Raw genomic sequence first — 26,436 nt, 5'->3', positions numbered from 1 at the left:
AGTCCCAGTCCGACCAGGATTTCCAGTCCACTAGATGCTAACTATGCTAGCATGGTGAGGGAAAGTGTTCTGTGCATGGGTAATTCTCTACAGAGATCAGAGGGAAGCTTAGTTACTTGAATCATCAGCTCCAGAAAAAAAAACAATGTGTTTAATTCAGAATTTTATTGATTATTGACTACATCCAGAAGACATTAGACTTATTTCTAGAAGACCCCCATCATGTTCATGACAGATGTCTTGACGTGTTTATGACAGTGTGTCTTATGCACACCCCTTCTCATCCAGTCTGTAAGTGGTGTCACAATGTACCTTGTGCATCGTGACAAGGCTGCGTTGGTATTTGACGACATGGGATGACACTCCCCTCGTGGGAGGCATAAAGAGTAACGGGATTGTTTTAGAGCATGCTCCTGTATTTGAGACTTTCCCGAACACAGTACACACATACAGTATGAGGGAAGACATACCCACACTGTGGATTACTTGAGTAGCTAAGACTAGAAGCTGGTATCAGTACATGTAGTGTATCCCTGTTAGCTCTGCCCACAGGAGCAGAGTGTTTTCTGTGTGCAGCTGCTCCGTCAGCTTCAAATGAGATCTCCCCAAAATCCAGAAAATTTTTGTGTGTGGGTTCTCTTTTGGAGTATGGTGGAGGTTGGAGTGCTGTCTATGTAGGTGTTTTGAGTGTTTGTGTGTATCTGCATGCTTATGCGCATCTCATGAAGTGGTCTGCTCTGAAACACACTCTGTCCTCTTTCTTGCCTTTCTTCTGCTTTCCCTTTCTCTCTTTTTTATTTCTCTATTTAGCGAAATACAGTAACAGCAGTTGTCTCGAAGCTTAAAAATTCTTGTCTGCGTCTCTTTATCTAAATCTCCTTCTTTGTGATCAGTATAGACTAAAGGAAATGAGCAAGAGATAATAGCTTTAAACTGGAAAAGAGTCCCCGTTCACTGTAACTCACCACCTACAGCGCTGTTATTATCATTCTGTAGAAGTATTTCAGCTAATCAGTAGGCACCTTGATTTATTTATTTATTTGCAAACTTAATTTTATCTTATTCCCCGAAACATCAGTATATTTTCGGATGCTGAGAGAGAACCAGCTGAGAAGAATCCCTTACCACTGAAACTACACTGTCCTTGCAGTGTAGTGATATTTTTAAATATATTTAAAACTTAATGACAGCCAACTCAGAGCAGAAACCGGTGTCTCGACAGGCAGGACAATTAGGGCATGTTCTCCGGTGATGAGGGAGTAACAACAAGCATGTCTTCATCACAGTCAGAAGAGACAATGACATATGTAAATTTTCCTCATCAGTATGGAAGGCGACTGAGTTTACACAACATATGACAAAAATAATGTGATTTTCAATCAGAAAATAAACACAGTAGATGGATACTTGCTGAACCAGCATAAGTAGATCTAAAATGGTGTTTCTTATAGTTCGTATACTGAGCGAACGATGACATTTATGCATAAAAACATAACTGTCAAAGCCCTTTGGCTCATGGCAAACTGTCACTCATTACAGTGGACATAAATCCTTTTGAGTTTATGGTGAGTAACTCTGCTGTTTCAGTTCAACATGGAACAAATTTAAAAGGGGAGAGTAGATCAGTGTTGAGTTTTGGGGTAAGGAGGCCAAAAACTTTAATGAATTAATGTAAACCCCTTGGCTTCAACAGCCAGCGTTAAGCGGGGTGGGGAGTCAACACGACAAACAAGTACCACCACAAACAAACATGTTTCAGAAGATTCTCAGTCGTCCGGGTCATCATGGTATCTGTAGGAGCTGTACGAAGGCAACTGGACTCGCTTGCGGTTCTTGAAGAAGTTCTATCTCTCATCTGAAAGGCCTCTTCAAAGAAAGGCTTCATCAGTTCTGAAGAAGAACCTTAAGCGAGTCCAGTCCTTTGCATGGCCCCTAGAGAAAAAAACACAAAATTACAAAATTCGGGCAACTCGCATTTGAAGACTCTTAATACTCTCAATAACATTCTGATAAAAAGTGAAACTGCACAAACAAGCTGGTAGAAGTTGTAATCCTCCACTTGGACCCATCTGTGTCTTCAATTAGAGGACAAAAGCAATATCCTGGTCTTTAAAATGGCCACTGTAGTTTGATCTCTTGATTGAGCTTTTGATGTCCTGTCCACAGCCCACAATAGCCAACAAGAGTTTGCGTTGAAAGGAGTGTTACCTTTCAAAAGAGATCAAAACCATGCATGTACTCCAAATGGTTGAAGAACACTTTTCAGTTTATTTGGGGTATGGCTTGGAGAGGTTGGAGTTTTAGGCTACTTTTACAGGATTGAAAAGAGTATTCAAAGTGAGTTCACTAAAATTTCACCGGCAAACTTCTCATTTGTCATGTAGACTAGAGGCATTCAGTGTATGAATGAACACATTTTTAACACAGAATTGTTGGAAATAGGTGGTTGCTGACCCTTTACCAAATACAGAGTGCTTAGATGGGCTTAGTTTTGTACTGAGCTGAATAAAAACCAGCAAAGTCACGCTGTATTGAATAGACAGTCCATGACTGTTAACCTTAGAACTTAACTAAAGAAAAGCATCCAAATGAGCAAAGTCATTTTTAATTTCCACCTCTACTAAAGGCTACTTTAGTAAAAGTTCATGAACCAGGCTATCTGGTCAGCAGATCTCCCCGTCGTCTCCTGGCCTGAAGCCTTGAAGCTAATTGGGTCGCATCCGGGCGCCTGAACACAACATGACAGCCTAAACAAAGCACAAGTTGTGCTAAGTTAGCACAAGTTATCAAAGCTTGATTTCATGCACTGTGTGTGTGATTGAATTAGGGTGTGCTCTCACCCTGCAATGACCCAAGGTAATGGCTCGATGCGTCCATGTTGCCCGCATGCACTCACACAGACACACATACCTACAGTACACACACCGTACACATCCACTTATTGTAACTGACAGAGCAGAAGGAGCTGCCTTCAACCACCATGACGAGAGCCTTGCTAGAAAGAAAAATGGAGGGCGAGAGACGGAAGGAAGGAGCTGACAGGAGAGAGGAGGGATTGAAGTTGTCAAACAGAAGAACAGACAGGAACTCTATCGAGACGTGGTTTCTACTCACAGGTCTCTGTTTAGGCTCACCACAGTCTCATATCTTATTTGCTTCATCTCGGGCTGTGGTCCAAATCCGGCCCCTGACAGGGTGCCGGGTGGCCCTCCAGCCATTTTCTAATTCACAGTGAAAATAAACTGACTCACACTGTTTTTCCCAGGAAGGAGGGACAGATATGACAGATAGCTATTCGCTGAAGAGGAGCAAAATTTAGACAGAAATGAGGACAATTCTGATGAGTTGCTGAACTTATTTTCAATAAAAAGTTTTTTGAAATTTAATTTGATGAGTTGAGTGAACTCACAACAGTGTATTTATCCAAAATGACTTCAAGTTAAAAGACTTAAAGTGAGAACAATTCATGTTTGGAGGTTCTGTATGAAAATAAAAAGTAGACATTTTGAATTGAATCAACCTGAGAATAAGAAAAACCTGTGTATTTAAGTTAAAGGTCTAATCTGTAATATTTTCCTTAAAAAACATCTATGGACCCATATTACATTATCCTGATAAATCATGTTTGGAGACCCTGGCCTCTGCCTGTATTTTCTTCTTTTTTCTCACCAACATTAATGTTAGTATTCAACGTTCTGATGCGTTTACGAACAGCTTGGACAAACTCTGACTCAACCTTTAATGAGAAAAGAGTAGTTGACTCCACTACATTCCTCTATGATGTTAAACAGAGTTCACTCTGTCCCTGGTCGGACCAGTTTATATTTATGGTTTATGTTTGTATCATTCCAACATTTCAGTGACTGCAGTATGGAAGCTGTTTCAGCTGTGTTTAATGCTGTATAATCTCTGTCAAATATGACCAAAACTTTTACAATTAAACTTCAGTTGCAGTCTTTAAATGCCATAAAATATTTGATTTATCTGTCAATCCTTGTACCAATTTAGTTTAGTTGATAAGTTAACTTAATAAGACAGTTATTTGAGAATTTAAAAAAAATTAGAAAAGATGAGTCATGAATATTGGAATGTTTTTTCATTTTATCTGGTAAGTAACATTAATTGGCCTCCTGTCATTTTGCAAAAGTAGCCCCTGGGCAAAATAAGATGAGTAACCCTGATCTAGGGGCAAAAATAGAGACAGCGAGAACTTATTTTCAGTGAGGAAGGGCGCTGCAGTCCCAAACATTCCCTTCAACCCATTTACACATAGTCACCTCATGGACCGATCTGATAGCTGTCACAAAATAAAAAGGCAAAGTGCAAATGCATCCAGGAAGCTTTGATCAGACTGATTGCTCAAATCGCGTCAGGAGAGGGTTTAAGATGCATTCTAGCCAGATGTTGAAAAGGTGTAAATGCATCAGACGATCTAAGGTGTGAACATCTTTGCTCCTCCTGAGCGTAGCACTCTGTGTGAATAACCATTCCCAGGGTGTGTCCCCTGTGATAATGACAGCGGAAGTTATTCTGAAATTAGCCTCCGTTCTCCCCGTCTCTTGTTATTCTTGTAACTAAACAGCAAGTGTTCAAAGTTTTTGGGGTTTTTTTTGTACATTTTTGGCATTTACCAAACAGCCTTGTGTGTGTTATCTACACCCTCTGTACTGGAATGAGGCTTCATTGAATTTGCTTATAGCCTGGAAGAAGCAAGACAGATGGAAACAGATTTGTGATCTTGCCAACAGAGATGTAGAGAAGTACAGAAACGTGCCTTAAATCTCATCCGGATTTTATTCTGATACAAGACACATGAATTTTGAAATAGTAAATGGGAACACTGAGAGATCATATCTACTCAATGTTACATCTTTTTTCCTAAAAGTCTCACTGTGTCCTGAAGGACACCTTTTAAAGGGACAGCTCACCCCAAAAACAACATTTTTCCTTTTACCTGTAGTGCTATTTATGTATCTAGATTGTGTTAGTGTGAGTTGCTGAGTTTTGGAGATACTGGCCATAGAGGTGTCCACCTTCTCTTGACTATAATGGTACTAGATGGCACTCAGCTTGTGATGCCAAAAAAGCGTTTAAAAACTCAACAGCAATGTCTCTCTCCAGAAATCATGACCTGGCTGCTTAAGATAATCCACAGACCTTGTTGTGAGCACTTTCATATAGAACTTCTCACAACAATGCTGTTGAACTTTTCAAATGTATTTTTTTTAGAAGAAGGTTCTGAGTTCAAATCCCCCAGCTGGCTGGGGGGCTGTGGAGTTTGTGGCTGGACCTTTCTGTGCAGAGTTTGCATGTTCTCCTCGTGTCTGCGTGGGCTCTCTTCTGGCAACTCGTCCAGGATGTAGCCCGCCTCTCACCGAATGTCAGCTGGGATAGGCTGCAGCCCTCCCGCGACCCAAAAGGATGCAGACAATGGATGGATGTACCTCAAGAGAAGACAGAGATCTCTATGGCTGATATCTCCAAAACTCTGCAACTCACACTGAAACAATCCTGATGGATAAATAGCACTGCAGTGCAAATATGTATTTCTGATTTTGGGGGAGAACTGTCTCTTTAAAAAGTGTAACAGTCTCCCTTGTCTCTAACTTCTTGTGCGAAAACATTTATCTTAACCATGGGTCAATTTACCAACTGTTCTGAAGCTTTCGATCCTATTGTAACACCCTCTTTGGCAGATGGAGTTTGCCCGGTTGTCATGGAACCGTAGGTGTTTTTGTTTAAAGGCCCCACACAACCACAGCAGGTGTTTTTTCTCCCTCTGGCTGACTAGAACTCTGCTCAGATCGAGGTTCGATTTAGTTATGCTGGGATTATGTGAGGCTGCCAAACTTTATGACCTAATAATAAAGACAAAGGTGAGAGTTGCAGGGCAAGTTATCAATAATAAATAAGTAACATCCAGACAGACCTTCAAAATAAAGGCACTAACACTACCTGGTTAGGATTAGGAAAAGCTCATAGTTTGAGTTGAAATAAATGCAATGATTGCGCAAGTTAACATACGTTAAATTACTTACGTACGCTACAGAGATGTCAACATTGACTATTTGTTTCACACAGGACACAAATGTCAGTCTGCTGGGTCTTTGTTTGACCCATCCACCTCCCCTCCCTCCTCTGTACAGAGACTTTCTTGTTCTTAATACTAGGTTCACATGGCGCGGATGGGTTAACACTGAAGTTATTTCAAATCCAGGGGCTTCTTGTACAGAGGATTAAGAGTACCTTATGTGTCTGTACAGATGAGAGGAACCCGTCTGTGTACTTTGCTCCTGCATCAGGTCTCCGCCCCTTTTTGGCTGAAAACAGCCCCTCTAATTTTACTGGCGGTCAATACAAATTCCGATGCCACATCACTGTTGAGCTATTAGGAGCCCAAATCCTGTGGGCAGTCAGGTGAACAATCATGCCATGTCTTTGCTGAATAATGATTGGTGTCATTAGATAGAAATAAATAAATAAATAGAGGTTAGTGTGTGTTTGCCTCCATCAAAGTGGAAGAACGACCCCACCAAGTGGTTGGGGGTGGTATATCCTGACATATACAAGTGCCTTATTTAACATCCAGGTGTTGTATTTCTGACATCTGTCACTTTTGAGACACTGTTTTGCTGTTTTAGTCGTCTGTCCACTGTGGCGTTACACTAGAATTATATTGTCAATGACAAAATGTTGGCAGTTATTTGGATTGTTTGTGTGTCTGTGTTTGTGCATATGCAGAATATGCATGCTGTCAGTAACTTTAGTGCAAAGCTTTGTACGCAAACGCACACGCAGACCCACAGAGTTTCCTGTGTTCTTCCAGGTGATTACAGTGTGAAGTAATAACGACCGTACATTTCCCATCCTGTCTTCCTCCGGAGGTGTGTGTGTGTGTGTCTGTGTGATCCCGTGTGTGTCTGTGCACTTGTGCCTGTGACTCACTTCCTCCAGATGTGGACTTTCTCGCTCTCAATGCAACATCATCTGACCTCGAAGGCAGATCAAAACATAATGCCAGAGACAGCGGCAGAAATGACACAAGAGGGCGTAGCTACATAGTTTGAAGAGTTGGCTGCAGTGTTTGACGCGTTGGGAGTGTCGGTCTTTGAAGCTCAGTCTTTCTGATAATCGATCTAATCAGCTACCTGTGTGGGTGAAGTGCAGATTTGAAGGAAAGGCTTCAAATCTGCACTACACCCACAGTTGTATCTGAGAATATAGTAATTCAGAATCTATGTTGACTAGAGTTTGGAGTGAAGTTGAAGCGTCTCTTCAGCAGTGCAGAGAGGGCCTTTTCTTCAGCTGCTAGTAACCTTAAAAGAAACTTCATCTTGAGGCGTTTCAGCATCACGGTGGCTCCAGAATGAAAGATGAGACAGATGGTACTTTTGGGAGACAAGCTTTAAGGCTATTTTTATTTCCTAATCATTAATGTTGTTTTCCGACAAATTGCTTTGGCAACAGATGCTAAATGCACTTCTAATAAAGCCGGTGGAAGAAAATTGAAAACCAAAAGACAGACAGTGAAGGTTGAAGAATTCAACAAGGTGGTTTCAGTGCCACCGTGTTATGCAAAGAGCATGACAGGGAGAAAAGTTATGTAAAATCTCATTGAAATTTCCTTTATCATATTCCGCCCCACACATGCAGACCCTAACACCACCATTATCGATTGTCGACTGCTCTTTTTATGCCTAATAAGTAAAAAGCGTACTTAAAATTCACCGTTCAAATCCTGCTCCCATTTTCCTGTGCACTGATATCAGGAGACGGCAGCAAGTGACTCATTACTAATGGAGAATATCTGAGAAAGATAGATGAAGGGGGGGGGAAACGGTGATAGAGTGAGGGGGGGAGAACAGAGAGGGGAAGAGAGGAACACAGAGGGAGGAGAGAGGGATGGATGCAGGCACGGGGAGATGGAGAGGAGAGGCGGAGGCTTCTAAATGGGTCTCATTACTAATGGAAGCAATCTGAGTTCGCCTCACTGTAGAACAAATATTTGGCAATTAGTTATATTTCACTATTTTTCTTCCCCCCTCGGACCGCCGTTCCATCTCTCCCTCCCTCCCTCCCTCCCTTTCTCCCTCTGTCGTTGTCTCACCTCCTTATACTATACAGTGTCTCCTTGTATAAGTAAAGGTGGTGCAGCAGCTCAGAGTAGAGTTGGAGAGACGTCTACTGGTGAACTGTGGGAACTTCAGACAGACTGGTGGTAAATAAAAAGACAAGTATATTTTGGGGGATTTTTTTCAAAGAAATAAAAAAAAAGTATGAACGTGTTCCAAGTATATTTGTGAGAAGGCCTTTCATTTTAAATTTTGTCTTCAAAATTATCCATATTGTGTCACTCAGTTTGATACTAGAACCAGAAATAGGAAGATTCCCAGGTTAAAACTTCTTAAATGCAACTTTACTGAAATACTTATACTTAAAAAATCTTAATGCATTAAAGGGATATGTCACCCTAAAATCAAAAATTTATATTTTTCCTCTTGCCTGCAGTGCTATTTATTCATCTAGAGTTTTTTAGTGTGAGTTTCAGAGTTTTGGAGATATCAGTCATAGCAATGTCTGTCTCCTCTCCAGTATAATGGAAGTAGATGTCATTCATCATGTAGCACTTAAAAAAAAAAAAAGTTTATATATATATATGTGTGTGAACTACTTTCCTGCTGCTAGAAAATAAAATAGTTCTGGTAGATTCCACCGCAAAAACAGTGAAACTGCTCACAACAAGGTCTGTGGATTATCTTGAGTAAACAGGTCATTATTTTTGGATAGAGACATTGCTGACATTAATTGTTTTTTGCTGCCATTTAGTCCCTGTTTTATTTTTGTTGTTGTCTCTTTAAAGGAGCAAAAGTATTGTGCTGAGATGTAGGGCTTACAAAGAAAAAAATCTAGATTTATCAATTAAGAAAAACACATTAGCACAAAATAGAGACGAAAATAAAATTATTTTAAAAAGTAAAATAACTAACAATAATACAACATGCATGCCAAAAGTAAAATTAACACAAAAAACATACATATTTCATTGCTAATAACAACTGTACTTGCAGAAAAAAAGACCATCACATAAAAAATTGAAGCAGTTTGGCTGACCAAATGCTCTCTGAGCCTTTAAGTTTTATAAATTAATAACATTTTTTTTATGTTAATGCAGGCTGTTTGTTGTAGCAGCTGTTGTATCGTCACACTGGGTTGTCATTCAAAGATTTATCCATGTGTTTTTTAATCATTTTTCCCCCAAAATAATAAGCCATCTTTCTGAACTGGGACATATGAGACATCAAAGCATCACAAGTGTCTGTCAACTGAAATGTAGAACTCTTTTACCGCTGTGCTCTACAGAACTTATAGAAATAGGAGGAAAGTATAGCTACACTTGATTACTACACAACTGATTACTGGTCAGTTTCAGTTTATAAAATATGTTGTATTGTTAAACAATAAAGTACACAACTGCATATAATGTTGTTAAAATTAGCTCCACATCAACCAAGTACAACGTTAAAATGCTGATTACATTTTAATGCATCATTAATAACAATTAAAGAAAACTGACAGAGGGCAACTTGCTGCTGCCTACTTTTACTTAACCTGTGTTTGTACTTTTGTCCTGTATTAAGGTGATTTATTTGCAGAATATGACAGGAGTGGAATATAATTTTTATAATTATGTTTTCATTTGTGTATGATCACCAGAAATGAGCCGTTTATATCTACAGAGGCCACAATACGACCAAGGCCACGAGTTTCTCGGCAACCATAGTTTCTCCTAAACTGAGAAAGGAGGTATTTGCAATCTGAGCGCCATCTAGTACCATTTTACATTTTAGTATTGCTACTTTTACTTACCTAACCTACCTCAGTGCTAAATCCACCGCTCCTTATGTAAGAAATTTTCTCAAATTAACCATTTCTGGCATTATTAGTGTAGTTACTATAATTTGTACAACAGTATGTTATTAAAATTCAGCTCAGTAAGTCTTTAGTCATTATACTGCTGACTGACACCTTCAGTTAAACTATAAAATTACAGTACAATTAAATGTCGAACGAACAGCAGCACATGAAAGGGAGCTCAGGCTGTGACATACAGGCTCTGTAGGTGCACACTGAATGTTGATATTACTGACAAGAAAAGAAAGAATTAACTACTCAAGTCTGATAAATGTTTCAGATTCTGATTAGAGATTCAGTGACGTTTTCATCACAACTTTTGTATCTTTTTGTACCTTTGAAGACGTTCATTAAATTTCCATACATCCTACATTAAAAAAAAGGTTATGATTATAAAAGCCAAGGAAAAAGAGAAAGTGTTCTCTTCCCCTTGGTTAATTACGTCTGACAGTCCACCAGGCCAGCAGGTGGCACTGTTCTCCCAGATGGACAAAAAAAAACTGCTTCTTATAAAACACCAGTACTGCAGAGTTTGGCTCAGGCTCAGTGTGATGTCATTCTCCAGGACAGCAGGCAAAATCTTTGTTAAAAATGTTTTCACTTATAGTAAGAATAATAATGCTAAACCTTATTTATGCATCACTTTTTGAAGCAACAGAGTGCTTTACATGGTTGAACCAGAATTACAACATTTAAGGACCACAAAAAGTAATACAAAATCAGACAGTTAAAAGTCATACAAAAATAAAATGGAATACCCAACATATTAAGATAAGGTAAGATTAAAACAACAATAATAACAGGTAAAAAGATAAGTTTTATCATTAGAAGATATCACTGATTCTGCAAGCCTTAGAGAAGGTTGTGCGTGTAGAATATAGTGTTCTGAAATTAATTTAATATTCGTCATCACTCAGTATAAGTTCATGCTCTGCAATAGTTTGTGACTACAGTTTCTATTCGCTGCCATGACTAAGAAAATCAATAAGCACTGTTTTTAAAATGAAGTGATACCAAGAAAAGTCAAAGGGACAAGAAGAGTTGGTGTGTGTGTGTGTGTGTGTGTGTGTGTGTTTGTGGGAGAGTGAGAGGGAGAGAGAGAGAGAGAGAGAGAGTAATAGATCATATTTCCCATGGTGTCATTCACCAGCCATGTTCCATTAATCTCCCATACACTCATATTGCCTATGATAGCACTATCATTCATACACACACACACGCACACACACAGTGTCTAACATGCTGACGTGAGGTCATCTGTGTCTCTCAGTCATGGCAACATACTTTGTGTCGAGGCTGACTTTGTGATTTTTGGAAACTGCAAGTCTCTAAAATAAAGAATCACACAGACGGTTCCCCTGTTTGAGTCAGCGACCTTAAAGAGGACCTATTAAGCTTTTCTTCAAAAAAAAAAATAAGAGACCACTGCAAAATGATCAGTTTCTCTGGTTTTGAGTAAGTGTTTGAGTAAAGTGAACATTTTTGTTTTATTCTATTAACTGCTGCCAACATTTCTCTCTAATTTGAAATTAAAATATTGCCATTTACTGCATTTATTGGCAGAAAATGACATCTGGTCAAAATAACAAAAAAGGGCACAGAGGACATCAGAGAGAATACTGGAAAATATTTTTTCCATAAAATATTATCCAGTTTTACCAAAATAAGTGAATAAAATTATAAAACTGTGTGCTTGTGTACAGTAATCAGTCCCCAGAAACACTCTGCTCCAACTGCTTCTATTATTTTTCCAACCGATGTCTCATTTATGGTCAGATATACAGTTAATTAAGAACATTTGGTGTTTCATATCACTATCGTCCACGGTAAGATGGTGCTCAGACGCACTCAGGATGCTGTGGTCTTGCATAGCCATCCCGGCTTAAGTTAAGGAGAGAGTGATAAATACAGACAATGTAAGAAGAATAAAAATATTAAGTAATAGATTAGTGTATAAAAAACATAAAAACACACAAAAAATGCACAAAGCACAGAAAGGGGTCAAAGAGGGCAAAGCTGCTGTAATTAGCTTCATTCTTGTGGCGTCATCTTGGGGGAAAAAATGGGTCTAAAAAAATAAAGTGCCTAAAATCTGCATTCTTTTAAATGGACTGCAGGGGGCGACTGTACTCATTGCAAAATGCAGTCAGATTGTTTTCTATATACCAGAGGAGGGGTGCAGAAAAACTGCAAAACAAACGTATCATTGAGCGGTGATTTTCTGCAAATAAACTTGGTAAGCTCTCATAAGCTTTAATAAGTAAAAACAGAGCACACAGGTATTTCAAATATCTTCTTTTTGCCACCTGTTGAATCTAAAACCTACTATTTTCACTGGTGTTTTAGTTCTGGCTTGGTCTGCCAACTCTACACTAAAATATTTAGCTTTGTTAAATGTCCGACCTTGACTTTGGTTCAACCAGATGGGCCGATTAACCAAACCAATGAATGAGCTGCAGAGCGGCCTATTAACTCATCGCTGAATTGGCACATCCAGCAACCCTTTCACATTACAGGGTGTCATTTCTCTCAGTGTTCGCATCAAAATTGTGCCTAATGGAGCTTTAATTGAATGTTTAACTGTGATATTCATTCAACCACCGGCCTCCCTCTTGGAAGAGTCCAAAAAGTCCAAAGTGAATTTCTATATCAGCAGATGAAGCAAATCAACATTAATAATTAACTTCTTAATAATTAGCTCTTGACAGCCAGCTTGCGTTTTGTTTTTTGTTTTTTTTTAAGAAGTCACAGTAACATATCTTACACGCCAGATCCAGTGTATATGTGTGTATCTCTTTTTGTGCCTCTTTCAGTCAGCACAGTGTGTTTTATTGGCAGGAGTGTTCATCAGACTGTTAACAAAGCTTCTTAGTAACAGCTGTGATTCATCAAAAAATAACACACATCAACAACGACCGGTTCTGTTTGAACGTTCTGTTTGTGTGAGTGAATGAGTTTCAGTCTTTGTCATTCTGAAGTTAATTTAAGTTTTCTCCCTTTTTTTTTGTATATTTCCTGGAGTCAGACTGCTGTAGATTGAGTCCATATACACAGAGTTTGTAAAAAAAAAAATAACAGAAGAAAATCAACATGGACAAAACTGAGCTCCAGTAATACAGAGTTCACCTTTTAGAGGTCCTTTGACCAACAGCTGATATAAATCTCTTTGATTTCTTTTCCGTCCCTGTCTGTGCTGTGTCTCCCTGACTGTAGATATGTATCGTCTGGAGTTGGCTGGTGGTCTGGGGGTCATATTGTTGCTGCTGGGAGTCCTGACGGCGCTCTACAAGTGTTACAACCTGGAGATCATGCTCTGCTACAGGAGACACTTTGGGAGTGATGAAACTGAAGACGGTAAGCCTATCTGTGCGCTCGCTTTCATTTCAGGGCGATCGTGCAACTGGAGCTGCAACAATTAATTGATTTGTTAATTGACTATTACGTTAATGTGAGTATTTTCTGGTTACTCCTCTCAGTAATCTGAATATCTTGTGAACAAAATAATGTGAAAAAGACACACACATCCCTGAGCCCAGTGGGTTGGGTGCAGGATCACAGAATATCTAAACAGAAAAGGAAAAAAAAAACAGACAAACAATGTATTAGCATGACGTTTTGAGCTAGCAGACTGTTTCTTCAGACAGAAGAAGAGCCTATAGATTGAAACATGACACTCCTCTGGTGTGCACATTTTATTCTTTTCTGTTGTGGACAAAACAAGACATTTGAGGACATCATCTTGGGCTTTGAGAAACACCGACCAACATTTTCTGACGCTTTAATGGACCAAACAACTAATCGATTGGTAGAAAAAATGTTCAACAGATCGGTCAGTAATGAATGTTACAGGAAATACTTGAAAAATACTTTAATTGAGAAAATAATCGTTAGAGAGAACTAAAAAGAATGATGGCGGCATCAAGAAAACAGTGGTGGGCATATAGTTTAAGAGGTGTCTGCAAAACCAGCATGCTACCAATAAGCTGCTGTACTCACATCGTGGACATTAAGTACTGTGCACACACATTCAATAAGTGAGTAAGTTATAATGGAAACATGTTGGTGAAGCAATAAAAAGCACAAAAGATACAATTACACACAATCAAGTCTGCACTTAAGTCAAAGAAGGCAATTAACACAAAAAGACATGCTTCTCAAATGATTTCTTGTCGTCCGTTGACGGGATAATGATGAGCTTTATTTTGCAGTATGTTTCAAAAGTAAAAATGGACAAAGCAGTAAAAAGCACATAAACGAATGCTACTTAAAGAAAACAACAGAACATTTCAAAGATGTAATTTTGTAGTATTGATCGAAAGTATTGATTTCAAATGAAAGTCTTCAGTTGGTGTGCTCTCCTTAGCAGGGTTTTCCCAACATCTCATGCCCCAAATATCAATTGTTGGTTCCCGTTTTTTCTCCACAAAGGAGTGATCAGGACGCGGTTAGATTCTGATCCACCGGGCGTAGCCTTTATCCTGTGTAAATAATGCATTTCAATCACAAAACTGTGTGCAGCAAATACAGTGACAAAATAAACCTGTGACTTTGCGTCACTCTCAGCTGTTAGGAGGTCGGATCAGCAAAGTCCCCATGTTATTTCTGAAATGTAAATATAACCAGTAATGTGGTTCAAGTGCTCAGAAACAGTCGTACAGTGTTTTTCAGAGATGTCTGCCCGACCTCTACTGATATTCTCTCTCACTGTTTGTCTCTTTACAGATAATAAGGAGTATGACGCCTATCTGTCCTATACTAAAGTGGATCTGGACTCCCTGGGCAGGTCAGTTAACTTCTGTGTACATAAAAGCATATTAAAGCAGAAGTTTGCATTCTTTCCGAAAGTGAGATGAGAAAACTGATGCCAGTCTCACATCTGTGCGTTAAAGGCCAAGTGTGTGAGATTTTAGAGGGATTCGTTGGCAGAATACGGCAGACGTGGAGTTTTATATTTATAAGCATGTTTTGATTAGTCTATAATAGCGTATGACCCTGATTCAGACCTCAACATTGAGTACCTGGAGTTCGTTTTAGTGTAGCTCCTATTGTGTCTCATTCATTGTGTTTTAAAGTGCCCTGTTTGGATGTGAGCTGTTGTCTTTCACTGTTCCCTTTTTAATAGCAGTTTTCTGCACATGTAAGCAAAGACCAATTTCTGCCTTTTGCAACAAAGTGTAGAGAATGAAGTGTTTTCCATTCTATTTTATTTTAATTATGTGAAAATAAGCATTGTTGTGTGTGTGTTTTATTCTATGCCATCCTTTTTGTAGCCTAGAACAAGCAAAACAAACACTGGATCTAGATACTGCCTTTCACTTTTTTTTTTTTTTTTTTTTGCAAGTTTTGCAACCACTGTAGGTTCTCCTCCACACTCGAAATAGGAGGGTGAGGCGAGGTGTTTGCAATAGATGCCGCTAAATCCTATACACGAGCTGAAGCCTTGACGTGGTCAGACTAGCTTAGCATAAACACAAGAAGCAGGGGAAACAGCTTGCCAGGCTTGTTCTGAAGTGAAAACATCCTCCTCTTGTTGTGTCTGGTTTGCCTAATCCGTACACAGTGATATTAAAAAAAAACAAAAAACACATTTTGTGGTTTTGGAGGGTGTTAACTGCTGGAACTAGTTCTTGGCAAACTACAGCCAGACACAGTGGTTTCGCATAGCATCCACAGTTGTGTTATTACAGGGGGATTTGCCAGTTTTGGTTACGTTGTGACTGTACACAAACCTCGGCTAACTAAAACAGAGTAGAATGCATCTTCACATGGATAAAAACCACTAGATAATAAAGTTCAAGTAAGATAAATGAATGAAATTAAATAAGATGAAATAAGATTAAATAATGAAAACATATTAATGAATATTATTTTAGATTTAAGCCATATTCTGCCAACCGATCTTACACACTGGACCTTTACAAAGAATAATGCAATGTATCAATTAATGAACCACCATGAGAGAGCTAGACCTGTTTCTGATCTGTATACAAAGCTAAGATAACCACCTCCCTGCCCCGGGTCCACACTTAATGATACGCAATTATTAAAGGAAAGTTTTGCTACACTTTATTTGGATGTCCAGTCACTGTTGATGGTGAATGCAATGCATTTTTAAATTGCATTTGCAGCCGCCACCAGCTGCTCAACGTGACTGACAGTTTTGTTTTTTGAATCTGGAGCCATAATTGCTGTTCCCTCCCCCAGCAGGACGAGCAGCGACGAGGAAACTTTTGCTTTGGAGATCCTGCCGGACGTTTTAGAGAAACATTATGGATACAAGCTGTTCATACCAGACAGAGATCTCATACCCAGCAGTAGTAAGTATTCATCTGTATATCTGTCTGTGTGTCTGCCTCACACACATCCCCCCTCCCTTTTCTCAAAAAAAAAAAAAGAGAAGAAAAACACACGAACATCCTGTCTGGCTCTCTATGGACCTTTATAGCCCCCAATACCCAGAATTCATCACTCTGTCAGAATAAATAAGAATGTATGAGAGTCTTCATCATAACACATTTACAAAGAGATACACACATGTCTGTGTGTGAGCTGGTGTACACTCACAACACACACACACAGCAGTACACAATAGCATGGTTCTACCTTATTTAGAGTTTACTCACACGTTCGCGTTCTCTCTGTCTTATGAAACCGACACAGATGCAGACTGTGTCTTCCTCAGCCCGTTTCAAGTACAGGTTGCACTTTCGAAGTGACAAGCGCTCACGCACACTGCACACAGGATACAGACCTCTCATAGTTCACACAAAAAAACTGACACCGTTTGTCATCATTTCTGGGGTTATGTGTCACTCTCTGTCCAAGTGGAGGGGAGAATGTGACTGTTATTACCGTTATCTGTCACGGTCTGACCTGACACACATGCCCACACACACAGAGGTGCAAACAGACACACAATTTCATCACTGACACGTATAGAAAGGAAGAAAACATGATTCTCAGTGCCATATCTATATATGTAATCACATACCATCAAGGTGTCGGTCTATTTATTCCTCTTCTTTTTGCTAATTTAGTGCAAACAAACTGCTGACAGTATGTGGATGTCATTATGAACTGCAGCTGCTGCCCACAGGTGTTCACAATCCCAAATGTAAATATTCTCAAAATGTACACTGAACGCTGTGAAATTCAAAACAGTTTTGCAGGGCAGTGCATGCAATCAGAAGAGTGTGAGGGGGAAAAAAAGCCAGCTAAAATGTAATGTACATGTTTGTCAGTGTTCTCAGTACACCCACACACACACACACACACACACACACACACACACACACACACACACACACACCCATCCATCATTGTTAAGCTCATGTCTGGCCTTGCTAGCAGCTGGGATTGAGAATGAAGAATTTAGATTGAAATGTAGTGAGATTCCGCTGTTTCATAAAACACGGATTCAGAAGTCTGTCACGCACACAGCCACATTCTTACACATATATCTGTGTCCACGGGAGAATCAGTAAAGCTTCAACAATAAATATTTTTATTTGGTTCAGACTTGATGCGCTCATCAACTCTGCTTTTAGGCAGGCAGCTATTTTTATCGAACAAGCTCTGAAAAACTACCAAACAACAGGCGCACATGTTAGTGACGAGCTGGTGAACAAAACGGAGCGTTTAGCGGCTAAAAGGCCACATAACATCCCTCAGGGGTTGATGGAGACCAAAACAAAGCTATAAGAGAAGGGAATATTGGACTTATTCATCAGAAACATGAGGATACTTACTGATCGCTGGAAGCAGCATCAGCCCATATCAGTTACAGGTTCTAGTTGAAGCCTATTTATTTAATTATTATTAACAACATAAGTGTAAATCACCTGCAAAAAAGGTGAGTTGAGTTGGTGGTTGAGTTTGCATTTTTAAATCTATTAAGAACTGAATAAGGTATTGTTAGCACTGAATTATTATAAATGCTGTAGAGAAAGAACAAGAAAGTAAAGACAGATGCAGACCTGTGCATTTCAACAAAACAAAGTAAGGAGAAATATAAACTTTCCTGTTTTAAACAATCTGTGTGGCCATTCGGGCCTTGATTTTTGAGTTTGTGATTTGCACTTGCAACGTCCCCGTTTTGCCGTGTCAAACTCTGACAACAGAGGACAGAAGCGGCGCGCCTGTCATCGACACCAAATTGCCGCAGAGACTTTCTGTATAGTCTACAACATAATTATTGTTTTGGCACAAACGTTTACCCTTCAGTGTGGTGGGTAGACTGCTAAGATTTACTTACCAAGGGGAAAATATACCCACATTTTGTTGGACCCCGCTTCTGATCAGCCTTTATAGAGACCACCAATCAACCTCATCGGAACAAATATCGGCCGATAATTGATTTTCTAGTTTATAAAATACATGTGTGACAGACAAAACAAAAGTCTACCATTTTCAGACACAATGTATTCTACATGAAAATGTGCCCACTGTAAAAGACTTTCTAACTTCCTTTTGAAACAGATTTGGTTTATTTAAATACTATTTAAAACAACATGCAGTACAACCTGTACAATATGAGTGGACCAGTGGTTAAAAAGTACACACACACACTGGATCACCACAGTTTTGAAAACACCAGAAATGGAGAAATGACATGCAGCACTCTTACAGTTTCTGCACAAATATATAATGCCGTAATTGACATTTTTCCTCTAGATTTCACTAATAACGTTTATCTACCATTTGTGCAGTGCTGATATGGTAGTTTTTGTCCACTACAAATCAGTCTGTGGTGGCTATGATATTTCTAGACTATTTATTATTTATTAGAGAACGTGACTCTGTGCTTCGGGGGACTGAATGTGTAATATACCTGCTCATTGCTTTAAAAACATCATAAAACACCTTCAGTAGTCTCTGAGGCACCTGGTTAATTCAACTGAAGTATCAAACTAATGCATGAAATAAAATATCGAGCCATTATCCCCCGTGGTTTAGCATTTTGCTACCAAAATCACTTCTCAACTTGTCCAAAAAAAGGTCCTAAAAAGTAATGTAGTGTAAGAATGCGGTTGGAAAGTCACAAACTAATGTGTGTTCTTTGCATTATTTAACATTTCCTCCTAAAATACATAAATAAATTTACCTTAATTATGGCTTATAATGAATAGCCACGCTCTACATCGTCTGCCCTCAGACAGAATTATGCCTCCTCCCAACACACACACACACACACACGCAAGACAAACACACACAACAAAGCCTCCTGAAAACAGATGAGGAAGTCATATTCCACCAAAAAGAGGCTTTCTTTCTGTGCCCTGAAAACATCCTCAAAACAAATATCCACTGTGCATAACTGCACGCATAACTCTGTCTGAGCTGCATATGAACTAAAGGTTACGTAGTGTGGAAAAACACACTGAATCACATGGCGAGAGACCAAAGCCACTGACAGAGCAACACGCCGATGCGACCTAAAATACACCATTCAATTATCCACTCCATTAGCCCTCCGAAATTAACACGAGAGCGAGAAATAAACAGCGGGGACAGAAAGAGGTGGGGACGGGGTCATTGGTTTGTGTTATTTCATTAATTGATTTACATAATCCTCAAAAATAGAGAGCGGGAAGAGGAAGTGAAGGCCAGGAGAGAAGAAGGGAGGGGAGGTTCAGCGTGAGGAGAAGACAGAGAGAGAGAGATGGAAAATGAAATCAGAGAAAGAAAAAGAAAGGGACTGAAATTTGGGATGTTCTGTACTATTTGTGCCCCTCAAATTGAGCGTGAAATTGCAATGTGTTGCTGGAGAGTCTCTGCCATTAATTTAGTTAGCAAGTGAAGAGATGGTGAAGGAAAGAGACGTTCAGAGAGAGAGAGAGAGAGACCATTGTTCACTGTTTTCACGCATTTTCAGCAGCTATAAATTTGAGAAATAATGAGCAATTTCAGTGGCGCTAGTTCCAAATAAAACATTCAGAATGTCACAAACAAATAATTGGAAACGGCATCGTTTGGGAAGAAAAGTGGGTTCAGTCTGACACCACGCTGAGGATAAAAAAGAAGCATTTAACACTGTGTTTTCTGCTCCATATTGACTCATATGTTTGGCGCATACAGTAGCTCGCTTTTCATATCTCATCACCGCTTCAAGTTCACATTTTCCTGCCTAAGTTCTAAGTAAAAGCTGATGCTGGTGTATCAGCACATCTGATCTCCATTTAAGAGCTCACTTCAGTGTCAGAGGAGCCAAAAGTCTTGCACAAGCATTTCTGTCACTCTACTCTGCACTCCTGTCAGTCACTCCAGTCATTTATGAGCAAAATGAGTTGAAGGATGCCACCAGCAAAAAGAAGGCAGATGCCATGTAGGAAGGTTTTCCCTACATACTAATGTTGAATTCAATTTTTTTTCTGCCTCTTCCTTTTGAAAAATAAAACACTTTTCTCTAACTTATATTTTTTCTTTGTATATATTTTATTTTTGAGAAACAACTGTATTACCTTTGCTGCATTCACATCAGTTCAGACAGATGGTAGACAGCAGACATACACTTTTTTGACACAGGAAAAAAAAACACATTGTGACAGAGGAACTGAAAGATGGCAAAAAGAAACACACATGACAATATGACAACAACATCCAGGAGGTTTTTGCTTGACAGTACAGTTACACACACTAGCACAGAATAACAAGCAAGGCAGTCCGTCCATTTATTTTTCAAGCAAAGGCAAACAAATAAACCTACACTTATTGACTCCAGGTCTTAATCAGGGTCTGAAAAATACATAATCGTCTGAATTAATTGCCAAAATATGGGTGGCCTTCTAGGACATGAGCCGTAGAGGGCATTAGATTGATGTCTAAGCTTAAGAATGGAAGAAAATGTATTTAATTTAATTATTACGTGTTTATTATTTTATGCAGTTATTCTTGTACAGCTTGTATGTAGAAAATATAGCTTCCTCTTCCTGTTGCAAACTTAAAATTAATGTTAAATTCCTGCCAAAATGTGAAGTCATTCATTCATTTCTGTTTGGTGTATCGCTGGTTTATGTCTGTTGTTTCCCCCAGATTATTAGCTTCTCGTTGTCCAGATGGCCCATATTTTCTCCTTGCGTGAAGGAGCTATGTAACATCTGTTTGTACATTTCATCACAGAGCAAAATAATATTTTAACTCATTGCTGTTGCTGGTATTCTCTGTAATTTTATCGTCCACTAAAATGATATCCAGTCTGCCATCCACCATCTGTCCAAATCCAAGTGAACGCAGCATAAAGTAACAGTTTGACATTTTGATAATTATATTTAGTCACTTTCTATCCAAGTCATATATTTATAGACATATATATTTATACAAGAGATCAATTTCACTCTCATACTTTCTGAGGTGATTAGCCTCGCTCAGCACAAAGATGGAATCAGTTGTCTGGCTCTAACCAAAGTTCAAAACTTTGCCTACAAGCACCTCTAATGCTTATTGATTAACATAAATGTAACAGACTACCTCTTGTATCTGCAGTAGCATGTCCCTTCAGAGTTCCCGTAAGTCTGCCGTAAACCAGTGCTTGTTGATGAGTGACGCTGTCGAGCACAAATGTGAGAACATAAAGAAGCTGCAGCTGTTGTACAGTGTACTATGTCTCATTTATTTATTTATCCCATCTATTATTTTCTTATTAAACTTACAGTTAAGCGAACCCCTAAAAAAATGTTGAGCTACTTCTTTAAAAAGACACCAAACTGGCCAAATACTGTACTCAGTTACTTTTTGGATATGTCAAATTTCTTTAACAGATTTAAGCGCAGTGACCGTATTACAGAAAGTTGCTTAAGACATTTCTGGATTAAACAAATCTTAAAAAAATGCATCTTTACTTTTTTTCCCAAAGTGAGATGAGAAGACTGATATCAACTTTATCTGTGTGTTAATACAGAGCTAAAGTTAAGATGTGTTAGAAACACTTAGCAAAAACTGGAATCCACCTAGAAAAAAAACTGAACCTGCCACATTTAAACCTGATAACCTTATCTGTGATGCTATTTCAGGAAGCTGAACAGTCCAACCAGATGTTGTTTGCTAGGAAATAGTGACAGCACGTAACTTCTCACTTACAACCGCAAATTTCTTTTTTTTTTTTTAGATTTATCTAAAATCATCTGTTTAACTTTATAGTTAAACAGATGACACTTGAGTCACTTTCAAAGGTATGTTTCTTTCTGTTCAGACAGAGCTCGGCTAGTTTATTCCCCATACCTAGGCAACCGCATTTTGACATCATCTCCGTGCTTAAAGAAGAAGCTGTATTTACTTTAACAAATCATAAATTGACCTTGATATGTTATCAGACATCAAGGAAAATTGTTAAGTTGAAATACCTGCTTCACTTGATATTCGCACCATGAATGTTCGCCAAATGCATAAATGTCTGTTTATGAGTCATAAGGTGTCATTAAAAATCCTGTGGAAGGTGTGGATGTTTATAACTGTTTAATTCAGCAAAATGTTACAGTTAGCCTCTTAACTCATCGTCCATTGTGTGTATTTTCAGAGCAGTGGATTTTTGTTTTCAGGATAACAGGCTTAACTTTACATCGACAGACAACTGACAGTTATAAACAGCTAATCAACTTACAGTGGAGGACTAGTATTCGCTTATTATTGGCAACTTATGAGGTTGTGTGCATCCTGCGCTCCTGTGGAGCTCCTGCAGTCTGTCCGTCTCTGCTGTGGTCAGGGGGGAGAAACAACTTGCATAAACCATATTTTGTATATTAAACAGGATTACAACCTATTTGATATAAAGTGGCAGCCTATTTGATATAAGTATGGCACCAACTTGCTGTTTGGACTGTAGTTCTCATTTTTGCACATTCAATGGCTGCATCTTGCTCCTTTAAAGCCCCAGTTTGTAAGATAAGAAGGGCAGGATGAGGTGAGATGTTTGCAATCTGCAAGCTCACCACTAGATGTCACTAAATCCATAAGGTTGATATCACTCAAGTCATGAAAATAAGCATATTTACCAAAATTTTGAGCCATTCCTTTTAAGAGACAACATTAAGACCAAAATTTTACTATTCTATTCTATTTTGTCACAGTTTTTCTTTACAGACATGCCTGTGTAAACAAAAAAAACAACAATACAAAAACTTAATTGACATCTACATTCTGTTATTATGTTTTCATTTAAACTTTGTGTAAGTAATCTTGACAAAACTGAAAAAAAAAGCATTACTGACAATAACAAAGACACACTAATTTTCCATAGTTTCCTGTTAGAACTGTTTATTTTATTTAATGCTTTAAAAATTTAATTTGTCACCCTGTATCTAACGCCCTCCTTTATTTTTCCCCCGTCTGTCTCTTGCAGCTTACATTGAGGACTTGGCTCGTAGTGTGGAACAGAGCAGACGTCTGATCATCGTTTTGACCCCTGAGTTTGTCGCTAAAAGAGGGTGGAGCATCTTCCAGATAGAGACACGCCTCCACTCCATGCTGGTTACCGGCGAGATCAAGGTATGATTGGGGAAGCAAACAGAAAATTCAACACTCAGATGAAATAAGCAGAAATGTGTGATTAACTTTTTGTGGCTTGATGACATGATTACATGCTCAAGAAAGTTTTGAAGTACTTTCTCTCTTTTCAAACAACTCTACCTTCTTGTTTCTGTGCGTCCAGGTGATCATGATAGAGTGTGCAGACCTGAAAAATGTCATCAACTACCAAGAAGTGGAAGCACTTAAACATACAATCAAGGTACACACAGAGAGGGATGAAAAGAGGAGAGGAGGGGAAGAAGGGTGTCATTACACAGCAGGAGATGAAAGCAATACGATAATTAAAAAATCTCTTTTCTTCTCTGCAGGTTTTATCCATCATCAAGTGGAGGGGTCCTAAGAGCAACGAGCTGTCGTCTAAGTTTTGGAAACAGGTCGTCTATGAGATGCCTGCTAAACGCAGAGAGACGTTGTCCAGACGCCAGGTACACTGCCATTTACAAAAGTCTAAAACTATTTTTTCTATAATTGTGTGCACGCTGGCACTGTCTGTACGAGCAAAACCACAAAAAAGATAGATGCCAAAAGGAATACTATAGAAGGAAAATATAATCATACTTTTTCTGACATAAAATCCTTTAGAAAAAAGATGAATTTGCATGTCTTAAAGAAACTACTCATGGGTCATATGTGGTGCTACAGGTGTAAAGGCAGACAAACATTGTCTCCATGTCCAGCAGCTCAGGAAAAAAAAAAAAAAAACTGTGGTGCACATTTACTCTGCATGTTTATGTACACTCCCCCGGGGTTGCATACATTCACAACAGCCAGATGGCCTTTAAAATGTCTGCTAAATACAGGTAATGTATGAAAATGGGAATCACAGTGGGGAAAAATGTGTATGTGTTTACCATGTGTTAACACCTCAGGTGGTGTGTGCCCTGATTAGCAAACAGACGTTGTCATGCTGCTTGGTACTAGAGACTAATCATGGAGAGTCACATACAGAGTGAACTATATAACTGGAACAGATGGGATGGTATCGTCCTAATGTGCTTCAGTGTCTGAACATTTCATGTCACATTATTTGGATAGTGATAATATAAGATTATCACATGAAGAGTGACAGTTCTGGGGGTTGTGGAGGTCTTATTTAGCAACTTATTTTGTGATTTTCATTGTTGTATGGTTTTATAACAGTGAAAGAATTACAATTGAAGCATATTCTTTATATATGGAACAGTTCAGTCGACCTTTGTAATGTTTCCTGCTTTAGTTTTATTCATCAGAGCAGACCAGTCCAAAAAAAATCTAGTGATCCATCTCAAATCTGATCTAAATTGTTTCCTCTCCTTGCTTAATATTTTTTTCTTAAATCTTGCAAGGTGAAAAAATTGCCAGGGTCATTTTTCTAAGATACTTTTTTACTTCCTTTTTGGCTAGAATCTTTTTATAAAAATCTGTGCTAAAAAGTCAGAGGCAATGAAGACGTGTAGAAATTAATGCTGCATAATTTTGCTAACACAAAATGTGTGTACATTGTGTTTAGAGTTCATGGGGAAATTGAAACTCACCTGAAAGAAAACATTAATGCTTTTGGTCCTGTTTAGAACATGAGGCAGTGGTGCACTACAGCCTCTTCTCTTCACTTGCCAAAACATTTTTTTTCATCTGTATTCACGGGTAAAATAAAGGTAACATAGAAAGATTATCCGGGTGAAAATTTTTAATGCTTTATAGCCATGGACAGAGGCAGTATGTTTTCCAGCGGTTCGTGCATTCGAATGTCCAATTCTTGTCAAGAATGCCTTGACAGAATTTCTTAAAATTTGGCATGGACGTCCACTTGGACGCAAGGATGAAGTGATTAGAGTTTGGTGATCAAAGGTCACTTTGAAAAAAATGATATGCTAATTATGACAAAACGTCATAAGGAAATTCATTTGAATCACACGTCAATATCGTGAGAACTTCCATTTTGACAAAAATACACTAAACACACTTCATACCTTTTATTAAAGTCCTTCAAAAGTATCACTACACATATTAAATGAGTCTGGTCAAACATGGATGTAAACTGGAGCTTCACTGGTTGGTGGATACGACCACGAGGCAGCACCTCTGGTTTTCATCTGTTCGTAAATCATAAACACAGAAGAATAAAACAATTTAGAGCCGACTTGAAAATGGATCACCAAGTTTTCTGTGGAGAACAGTTTCAAACTGAGACGAGGACCCCAGATTTCAAGCCTTCATGAGTTTAAGTAGATAGACACTGACATCTGACATTCTGCAGTTATTCATGCTTGAAGTGCTTGATGGAAGACAATGAAGACAAGAGGAGCTGAAATGCCTCTTCAGTGTCTGGGCCAAGGAACACACTTCCTAACCTGAAAACTAACTAACTTGAAAAATTGCACAGGAATGCCGAATGATACAAGCCATCCATCACGTTCAGCAACGAACAGTGAATGGTAATCAGGTGTGTTTTGACCTCACCTCGCCACCGTCAACAGAAACCTCTACGACGTTAGAGGATGACTTTTTAATGAACTGCCTGAATCCATGTGACTTTTGTTTGGCTGTCCTACTTCACTCAGAACCGGACATTGTCCGCCTAAATGAACTAAATACATAAATGCAACAAAGTGAACTTTTGCAAAATTATTCAGACCAAAGGAAACAAATGAGGGCTGTGTTTTCACCCTTTTTGTACTTTAAAAACCTCTGCCTTTAGTGAGCAAATGAGGTCAGTGTTACTTCTTATTTCTACACACATACTTTTCACAACATACCAGTTTTTAACTTAATCCAGTTAAAATAAAAGGCTATAAAGTATTCTATATACATATGCATATATACATATATCTATATTTGGCTGTCAATAAATCCCAGATATAAAATGTGTTACTCATTACTCTTTTACTGTTTGACTGTCCATATCCTGTCAGTGGTACTCAGCCAAGAGCCCATACTCATACTGAAGATATAAATAAAAAAAAAAAAAGATAGAATATCACTAATTTTATCCTTTACCATAACATATGTATTCCGATATCTTGG

General features: G+C 38.7%; 1 protein-coding gene across 4 annotated transcripts in view; it reads left to right on the top strand.

Annotated features, from left to right (window-relative positions):
* Positions 1–26,436, top strand: part of il1rapl2 (interleukin 1 receptor accessory protein-like 2) — a 490,288-nt gene that overhangs the window by 459,491 nt on the left and 4,361 nt on the right. For 3 of the 4 annotated variants that reach the window (XM_084718821.1, XM_084718822.1, XM_084718819.1), the window contains 6 exons: positions 13,126–13,266; positions 14,635–14,695; positions 16,117–16,229; positions 23,246–23,391; positions 23,555–23,632; positions 23,742–23,858. In XM_084718821.1, the coding sequence (XP_084574947.1) occupies positions 13,126–13,266; positions 14,635–14,695; positions 16,117–16,229; positions 23,246–23,391; positions 23,555–23,632; positions 23,742–23,858 (656 nt within the window). The remainder of the gene's footprint in view (positions 1–13,125; positions 13,267–14,634; positions 14,696–16,116; positions 16,230–23,245; positions 23,392–23,554; positions 23,633–23,741; positions 23,859–26,436) is intronic. The other variant, XM_084718820.1, reaches the window with a different exon arrangement.

This window comes from Lutjanus erythropterus, chromosome 5 (genome assembly GCF_056507025.1).
Source record: "Lutjanus erythropterus isolate fLutEry1 chromosome 5, fLutEry1.hap2, whole genome shotgun sequence".
Lineage (NCBI taxonomy): Eukaryota > Metazoa > Chordata > Actinopteri > Lutjaniformes > Lutjanidae > Lutjanus > Lutjanus erythropterus.
Note: the sequence above shows the minus strand (reverse complement) of the source record. Positions and strands in the feature narration are given on the sequence as shown.